The 10,215-nt window shown below is 45.4% G+C and overlaps 1 protein-coding gene across 1 annotated transcript; it reads right to left on the reverse strand.

Moving 5' to 3' along the window:
• Positions 1-3,608: 3,608 nt before the first annotated feature.
• Positions 3,609-8,199, reverse strand: LOC148978448 (B-cell receptor CD22-like). Its single transcript, XM_089132643.1, is given in 7 exon segments — positions 3,609-3,744; positions 3,947-4,037; positions 4,121-4,363; positions 4,456-4,713; positions 5,356-5,537; positions 7,679-7,757; positions 7,856-8,199. Coding segments are annotated over 7 exon segments (1,257 nt in total). The 5' UTR covers positions 8,124-8,199.
• Positions 8,200-10,215: the final 2,016 nt, after the last annotated feature.

Raw genomic sequence — 10,215 nt, forward strand, 5'->3', positions numbered from 1 at the left:
AGGTAGCCGGTGCGCCGAACAAACCGAAAGGAAGCGTAACAAATTGGTGTAATCCGAACGGCGTCGTGAAAGCAGTTTTTTCTTTAGACATTGGAGATAAGGGGATCTGCCAATAGCCCTTCGTTAAATCCAGTGTCGAATAAAAGCGAGCAGTGCCGAGCCGATCAAGCAATTCGTCCACCCGCGGCATTGGATATGCATCGAATTTCGATACAGCATTCACCTTGCGATAATCCACACAGAACCGCACGGAGCCGTCAGTTTTAGGCACTAAAACTATCGGGCTCGCCCAGTCACTGTTGGACTCTTCTATTACCCCCATATCCAACATCGCTTCCAATTCCTCCTGTACCACTTTCTTTTTATGTTCAGGTAATCTATATACGGCCGGCTGCGCACTACCACACCCGGGTCGGTCTCAACATGGTGCTGTATGAGGTTCGTGCGACCAGGAAGGGGCGAGAACACATCAGCAAACTCTGTTTGCAAATTTCGAATGTCCGCGATCTGGGACGGTGAGAGGTGATCTCCGCAAATGGCCAGAGTAGCGGATCGTGACTTTATATTCGCCTCTGGCCCGAGATCCTCCTCCCCACTCACTACCGTCGCCAGCATCGCAGACTCCGCCTCACTCCACTTCTTTAGGAGGTTGAGGTGATAAATCTGATGTGTCCCGTCCCTGTCGGATCGAAGAACCTCATAGTTAAGATCCCCAATTCGCCGTGTGACCACAAAGGGTCCTTGCCACTTGGCGAGTAATTTAGAGCTGGATGTGGGAAGTAATACAAGCACTCTATCTCCCGGTGCAAATTTGCGTAGTTTAGCCCCCCTGTTGTACAGCCGACTTTGTTTGTCCTGAGCCTGTAACAAATTCTCCATAGAGAGCCGCCCCAATGTGTGGAGTTTTGTTCTCAGATCCAGGACATACTGAATTTCGTTCTTGCTATTTGAAGGTCCGTCCTCCCAAGCCTCTCTAAGGACATCCAGTACCCCGCGGGGCTGGCGTCCATAGAGCAGCTCAAAGGGGGAAAACCCCGTGGAGGCTTGGGGGACCTCCCGTACAGCGAACAAGAGGGGTTCTAGCCACTTATCCCAATTTTTGGCGTCTTCCTGCACGAATTTACGAATCATGGATTTCAATGTGCGATTAAACCGTTCCACCAAACCATCTGTTTGTGGGTGATAGACGCTGGTGCGAATCGATTTAATGCCCAACAATTCGTATAATTCGCGGATAGTACGTGACATAAACGCCGTGCCCTGATCGGTGAGAATCTCTTTCGGGATCCCCACCCGGGAGATTAATTGAAACAGTGCACCCGCGACGCTTTTAGCAGAAATGTTGCGGAGCGGCACTGCTTCGGGGTATCGCGTTGCATAATCCACCAGGACTAATGCAAAGCGATGCCCCCGTGCAGATCGTTCTAATGGCCCGATGAGGTCCATGCCAATTCGTTCGAAGGGGACCTCTATTAAAGGGAGCGGGCACAATGGTGCTTTTCGGTTGGCCGGTGGATTTACCAACTGACATTCGCGACAAGAGGCGCACCACCTGCGCACATTCTCGTGAATGCCTGGCCAAAAAAATCGGGTCATTATACGATTTAGTGTAGCTGCTTGCCCCAAATGACCAGCCATTGGATTAGAGTGAGCCGCCTGGAAAAGCATTTCCCGGCGGCTCTTTGGAACTAACAATTGAGTTGTATCTTGCTTTGAATGTGGGTCCTGGGTCACCCGATACAACCTATCCTTGATTACAGCAAAATATGGATAGGAGAGCGGCTGGTTCGGATGGACAGCCTGCCCGTCGATCACTTGGACCTGCTCAAGCGCGTTTTGCAGCGTGTCATCCCGGGACTGCTCTAGAGGAAAATCATCGCGCTCTGAAAAAATTAGTTCTTCAGACGCGCTCCGTTCCTCCAGAGCAGGACCCGCGGCCCCCGGGACAGCCTCCCCAGCCTGCACCGACGCTCCCCCGTCCTGCTTTTTATACTCCCCCGGAGCACCCGTGCACAGAAACGCCAATAAGGATTTAAACCCCGGCCAATTAGTCCCCAAAATCAACGGGTGCTGAAGGTGCTGGTTAACTGCCACCTCAACTCTATGCTTTTGGCCCCGAAATTGAATGGTGACTGGCACCAGGGGATAACCCACTATTTCCCCGTGCACACACCGCACCTTAACCATGCGGCTCTTATCCAATGCCGACGCATGGATCAGGCTTTGGTGGATGGAGGTCTGGTTACAACCTGAATCCACCAACGCCTGATAATTACCCCCCTTTACACTTACTGGAATCTGGTATAACCCTGCTTGGTCGAGGGCGGCCCGCGGCTCGTCGGGGACCCTGATCAGCGTCCCGATCTCCATCATGGGGCACCGATCAATGAAATGCCCGGGGTCCCCACACCGCCAGCAGGCCGGCCCAGGCTTCCCCGCCACCCCGGTGGCAGGAAGCGGGTCCGGTAACGGGCGTGAGGAGAGCGCGGGCCCGGGGCCCTCTGCGGCGCTGGAGGAGGGAGCCATTTCCCGAGGTAGGGTACGGGTCCTCCAGCTCTGGTCCTGTCCCGGTCCAGTTCTCCATCGGGGAGCCGGTCTCGGTGGGATGCTGCCTCGGGACCTGGGAGTAGGAACAGGACGCGAGAGAGAGAGAGGGGGGGAGAGAGAGAGAGAGAGAGAGATGAGGGTTCGCCGACCCCCGGGCACGCCACCATCTGGTCCTCTGCCAACTGGATGGCCTGGTCCAGCGACGTCGGGCGATGGCACTGGACCCACTGGGAGGTCTTCTTCGGGAGTCGTGTCACGAACTGCTCCAGCACCACCTGCTCCACGACTCCCTCGACGTCGCGGCCCTCGGTCACCAGCCATTTGCGGCACGCGTCCCGGAGCTGTTGCGCGAAGGCGAAGGGTCGGCCGGATTCGCCGAGCTCCAGTGACCGGAACCGGCGCCGACTTTGTTCCGGGGTCCGGCCGACCCGCTGGAGAATGGCGCGCTTCAGGTCTTCAAAGACCAGGAGGTTCTGGACTGGCAGCTGTTGAGCGGCGATCTGGGCTTCGCCTGACAGCAGCGGGATCAACCGCATGGGCCAGTCCGCCGATGGCCACTTCCCGGCCGTAGCCGTCCTCTCAAAGAGGTCCAGGAACGCCTCCGGGTCATCCTGGGGACCCATCTTATGGAGAGGCATGGCTGCAGCCGCAGTAGGGTCTCGAACCTCCCGGTCCAACCAGCTCCGGAACTGCTCGCGGTCCTCCTTCTGGCCCTGGAGGAGCGCCTCGAACCGGCGCTGCTGCTGCTCCTCCAGCTTGAGCAACGCCTTCTGATGTTGTTGGTGGAGGCCCGCGAGCGCGTGGATGACCTCCGCAAATGGGGTTGGCATGGACTGTCTGGCGGCGGCTTCCCCTTCCATCCCGGGTTTCGGCACCAGTGTGATACAGATCGGGTTCTGTGTGAAGTGTAGGTGATGGAAGGAGACACAGGGTCGGCAATATCTGGGGCTCGTGCACTTTTATTTTTCACTCTTTCCACAGCGCCCTCCGCGCTCACAATAACGTAACTCAAATAAACAAATCACAAACAGAAAGTAAATGGGCAAAACTCTTCCCGCTGGCTACAGCTTCGCAATAGGCTCAATCTCAATGAAGACGTCACTCGTCGTGTCTGGCCGGTCCGTGCACGAGCTCCCAGTCTCTCTCAAAAGTGCTGTCTGCCAGGGCTGTTTATATGCGGTCTCCTCACGCCAATTACTGCAATCACAGACAAGTGTTCGTCATTTGAACTTGACCCGCTTACTCACCGCCTGGCTCCGCCCTCGCTCTCCCGCTGCAGATCTCGCCAAACCACGCACCCCTCGCCACAGTTTATTAATAAAACAAAAATTTGCCATTTTCTTCTACATCAGACCAAAACTGAACATGAACAATAACTGAAATTTTTTATTGAACTCACAGTATAATCAGGATGATGAAGATGATGATGATGAATACTCCTCCAGATGTCGCTGTGATCACAGTCACATTCCTACCAGCAACATGATGAACTGAAAGAGGAAGATCATCATGATTAACTCTCCAAACTGATGAATGATGTGAAGATACAGGAGTGTGTTAATAAAAGCTTCACCTGTGACAGTTACAGCGTCTGATCTCTGAGATCCATGTTGATTGTGAGCCTGACAGTAGAAGCGTCCACTCTGTAGTGCACTGAAACTCTGTCCAGATCCAACAGCTGAGCTTTCATTCTCCTTAAACCAGCTGAAGTTCACAGCAGGAGGGTTTGAGTCACTGATGCACTTCAGAGTCACTGAATCTCCTGCCCAGATCTGACCAGACTGAATGATGGACACTGAGACGTTCCTGGGAGGATCTAAAACAGACAAAATAAATTCTACATTAATGTTTTGTGATTGTAAATCCGTACATTTGATGGTTACTGTAACTGAACCATCATTAACTCACACATGACGTTTAAAGTCGCAGCATCAGAGTATTTCTCTCCATGTTCATTGATGGACTTGCACTTGTATTCTCCACTGTCATCAGATCTGATCTTTGAGATGTTGAAGATTCTTCCAGATCCTACAATCGTTCCTCCTTTAAACCAGCTGAAGTTCAGAGCAGGAGGGTTTGAGTCACTGATGCAGTTCAGAGTCACTGAATCTCCCTCCACTATTACACCAGATCCATTTATCAACACTGAGACGTTCTTTGGAGGATCTAACAGAAATATACAAAAACACTAACAAAGTAAATTTGACATCACTGACTCATTATTACACAGATGGACTGATGAAGATCACAGGATTCACTGGAGGATCTACAGATGTCAGGTAAAAGTATTTATCAGTGGCTGCAGTTATTGGACAATTTCAACAAACATCCCAGTATGATTTAATACTAAACAGCGAATAAAAAAATACATAAAAAAGTTTAATACAGTTTTACAGAAAATGCAGTTTTACTAGCGAGACACTGGTTTGCTTTATTCAGCTCATAGTCCTGACTTTAGCAGCGGCTGCGGCCATAAAATAATATTTTCGGATTAGATATGAAGACACTGATTGGCAAAAATGTTGTTAATATTGTGAATCAGCAATTGGCTAAACAGAGACATGCGGACAGAATTATAGATTTACATGCATAATTTATATGCATTTTTATTCATTGAAAAAACTTTCCAGTTTCTCTCTCAGTCTTAGATTAGAAATCTGTTGTATTTGAGACGCGATACATCAGTTTTTTTCTTCCAGATTTCAGTGAAAACACAAGAGCTCCCATGAAACTCACTGATCATTTATTAGTTTTATAAACTCTGTTAGCCTATTTTAAAAGGTGTATATTGAATAAAAATGATCTCACACATGACATTGAGGTGAACATCAGGAGAGACGTGTGTGTGTCCGTCTACAGCACAGCTATATCTGCCTGAATCCTCTCTTCTGACTGGATTGAGGATGAGTGTGTTCCTGAATTTACTCTCAGTTAATATCTTCAGTGAGTTTCTGTACCAGATGAATGTTGCTCTGTCAGTCAGAGCGCAGCTGCTTTTACATATACCCAGAGCCATGTATTGAGAGAGTTGCGACACGCTTTGATGTCGCCGCAAGGCTGTCACGTGGTTCATGGAAGCCTCAATAGTTCCAAAACAGACGCGGGCTGTCATGCTCTTCAATGGACAGACAGCAGCGATTGCATTGTTAAACGGTAAATATAAAATAAAACGCACACCAAAGTACTTTTTAAGCTTTTATTGCGTTTGATTAATGTCAGTGTTGCATTTGGAGAGGCAGGGTGACAACTTATATGTTTTTTAGGCTATATTTTTGGAGGGAAAAGCTTGTTTTTCATGTCATGTCATTCATCTGATGATGGACGTCTCATGATATTTATTTTAGCACAACTGGGATGTAGGTTATTGATTCCCGTGATCTTGCTTATAAATTCCGATTCAGCCATTAGCCTACCGTGATCACGCAAAGACCCGTGGACCGGTGGCCCGTTCAGGATAACAATCACGACAACCAACCAACGTAAAATATAAATAATTACGCTGTGCATGTACAAATGAATGATTTAGGAGGGATATAGACTGCTCCCATGACGTAGCAATGACCATATTTACAGTAATGTTCGGTAAATTTTAACTGTTAGGTATCTTTTCTATTTTGAATGTACTTTATTTTGTATAGTGCTATGGACCATTTAATATGTATGTCCTGAATAAAGATATGATGACGATGATGAGTTAATGAGTAAAATATTTGTTCCTAAATATGATCCATAACTGTTGGGATTCAATTCAGTGGCTAATGTAGCCCTTCATCCTACCCTATTCATAGACTAAACCATTCATCAGAAAACACACAAATACATTTATACGAGGTATATATATACATATATATATATTGTATATCTAATATTTTATATATATATATATATATATATATATATATAATATAATAATATGTTATATATTTATATGACGTTATAAAAAAAATATTATATACATCAGGTTACCATAAGTTAGCTAACAACGTTAGTGAAGTGTTGGTCACGTAAGCTATCGCTGCAATTAACCTATTAATTCTATTAATTCTAACCTATTAATATCTAGCTACATAACATAACTACAGACTAGATTCACGAGAGGTCGGCTAATGTGTGTAAAAGTAAAAATTACAGTAATTTCATTCATTTACCAGCGAGAGGACATCGGAAGCACTGAAAATGAATGGGGTTCAATGCTGGAACTATCAGTGGTTGGAACTAATGGGCGGGTCCATGACACGCGTTACTTCCGCATTCCTGAGTTACAATGGCGGTCTATGGGACTGTCAGAACTCTCTGAATACATGGCTCTGCATATACCATGGTCTGGGTGAATAATCAATTCTGATTGGCTGCAGGGTGTCCGTTAAAAAGTGATAGAGGACACCTAGTAAAGTAGTTCTGGTGAAACTGCCTGTTTACCATTCGAAATTAATAAATAAATGCGCTTCCCACAACAGCTGTGAGTAACCATAGCAACAGGCAGTCACATGCTCTAGCTCTATCATCTAACGTTAGATATTATAGCCTAATACAACAATGAGCGACTTCGTGCTATTTCTTTTAACATTTATGGAGAATATGGCAACTTTGACGACTGGGATGCTGCTGAAGAAAGAAAAATGTAAATAAAACGGAGAAACGTCGCAAAGAAAATTACACCGCTGCTGCTCTGAATGAGACCCTGCGGGAGTTTTACGCAGCAGTCCAGAAAACCAAGTCAGGAGGAGAGTACAGCGTTTCAAGCCTAAGAAGCCTGTTTGATTAATTATTTTATGTGTAATTAAAAAAAATAAATAACTATGCCTACCTTTGTGTTTCATGAAAAACAAAAAATGCATTTTTGAACCTGAATGGTTCTACAAGCTGAGCGGACTATAAATATCTCCGGTTGCTAAATAAACCAGACGAGTTATTATTTGTAAAAACTTGATTTAGCCTAATTAAAATATAAACTAGCAGCTAATGTTTTAAAAATGTTTTATTTGGCAAGTGACCATGGTATAAGCGGGTTAATGCCCTTCGAGGTGTTCATTGTCAGGTTTTAATGGACTTCGGCGGAGGCAAGCGTCCTCCGCTGCGCGTCGGCCAGTTTACGCCTCGCCGTCGTCCATTAAAACCTGACAATGGACACCTCGAAGGGCATTAACCCTTACATGTCAGACTGACTGAATCTCCCTCTGTCACTCTCTCAGGAGACTCCACCTGAAGATCTGAACACAACACACACATTATATCTAGTGCTGCTGTCACACACTGATTATTATTCAACATAATGCACAGAAGAAGAGATAAACCTCATCAAAGTCACCTGTGACAGTAAGATTCACTCCTGATTTACCAATCCATTTTCCTTTATCAGTGATGAATCTGAAATAGTACATGTGTGAATCCTTCAGTGTCACATGACTCAGTCTGACGGTGCAGTTCTGCTGTTTATCTCCCAGATACTGAAGCCTCTGACTGTATTCAGGATCATTAGACAGATCTGGAAACTCTCCATTATCTTTTACCAGTGTTTTGGTCCAGAACACTTCCTTGATCTTATATCCAGTAGGGTATGTATAAGTGCAGTTCATTATCACTGTTGAGTCCTTTAGTGCACAGATGTGTGGAGGACTGTAACTCACATTCCAACCGTTATCATCACCAGAAACCCCTGAAACACAGAAGTCAAACTGCTGCTGAAAATGTGGTTTTATCAGTTCCAACAGATCACAAACACTTTATTATACCTGTAAACAGTGACTCATTACAGAGAATATTATAAATGAATCTTCTCAGAATCGTTTGAGTGTTGACGGATCTAAGTGTGAATTTCTTTATCAGTTTTGATGGAGGATGTTGCAGAAATAAACAGAAGTGAAACCAGAGCAAAGACATCAGTCATGAACAACATGCTGCCCTCGAAAATAATCAAAAACATCACAATTAAGTCTAAGAAAACATCTATGCTGACAAAATCATTTGACACACAAACCTCTTCCTCAAGGAAACCAAATCCTGTTCCTGGAGATCAGATTCAGATCCAACCCTGATCACACACACCTGTCTGCAATGATCACGTGCTTCTGCAGATCTTCATTAGCTGGTTCAGTTGTGTTTGATCAGGGTTGAAGCTGAACTTTTCAGGAAGATAGATCTGCAGGAACAGGATTGGCACTGCTCGATCACATCTCCACTATATCTTCTGGAGAAATGAACAAAAAAATCTGTTTGCCCAATCAAATGCTCTGATGAGTGAGAAAGACCCTCCCCTAAACCACCTGACACTGACTAGCAAGTGAGATGATCCTCACTGCAGAACACGAAATCCAGGGGGAGGAGTTGGATCCAGATCAAACCCCTCCCACTTTCCATATAACTAACCCTAAGCCATGTCCGCCCCCTGATCCCTAACCCCACCCCTAATACACATCTAACGCCCCCTGTGACTTGACGTAAGGAAAAAACAAACAAAAAATATAGCTGCGAGCAGCGATGGCGGGCCCAAGCCGGTGGCACCGCAACCCCGGTTCCTTTAGTTACCTAAAGGCACCGGGGTGGAGGTGTCGCAGGCTTTAGCCATTTCATGATTAAATGAAATGTTAAAACAGCTTGCCATACTCTATCTGTCGTTTCGACTAGTCACAATTACATTACAGATATCTTAAATGATAATACAAACTATTCAAAATGTAATTAAGACTAGTCACTTTTGTCAAAAGGTGGCGTGTTGATATCTTCAATGTTAATTTCGGATAGGCAAACTTAGCTTTTAAATGTTAAAAGGGCTTGCCATATAGGGACGTACAGTAGGCTCAGAGAGAGGCTCACCATATTCAAACCAAAATATCTGACTTCCTCTTGATCCAAACTAATGACTATGAATTAGATAGTTGTCCGGCTTGAGGAGTAAAATGTATATACCGATTTTTGTAACTGTAGATAAAACTAACAACGCCACTTTTGTCAAAAGGTGGCGCTATTTAGTCCCTGCACCATGCCCGTTTCTGAAACTTTGCATATGTCTACTGGCTAATAAATGTGATGTGTCTGTTGATTTTCATGCAATTTCAAGCATGCTAAGAGTCTCAAAAGCATAGTTTGATGCGTTGCCACGGCAACAGTATCAGATATATAAAGAATCCATTCTCAGGTCTTCATCTGCCATGTATTTACATTATACAGATGAAGTTTGAAGCAAATCGGGTCAAAATAAAAGGATGATTTTAAAGCATTTGGAAAGTGACACACTTCCTGCTGCCAGTTGGTGGCGCTATAACTTTGACTCACAATAGTCACATCCATGTGATCGGCCTCTTACAGCGAACACACTGCTTAAGTTTCATCAAGATCAGTTAATGTATGCTGAAGTTATAACACACTTCCTGTTTCACGTTTCTCGCCATAATTTTATTTCCTCGCCACGGCCAAACCGTTCGAGATATCAAAAATCCCCTCACAAAATTTCATCCTCAGTTTCTTGACTTCATGCTGACCGAGTTTCGTGCCGTGTGTTTGAATTCTCTAGGAGGAGTATTGCAAATTCCATTGTGTGTGTTTTATGAACAACCCTAAATAACCGACGTCATGTCTAGCTGGGGTAAAAGTAAGAGTGTGGGGTATATATGAAACGATGACATCAACATGTGTACCGAGTTTCATATTATTACATGCAAGCGTGTTTGA

The sequence above is a fragment of the Pimephales promelas genome, chromosome 6, assembly GCF_988280905.1.
Source record: "Pimephales promelas chromosome 6, fPimPro1.hap1.1, whole genome shotgun sequence".
In the NCBI taxonomy this organism is placed as follows: Eukaryota; Metazoa; Chordata; class Actinopteri; order Cypriniformes; family Leuciscidae; genus Pimephales; species Pimephales promelas.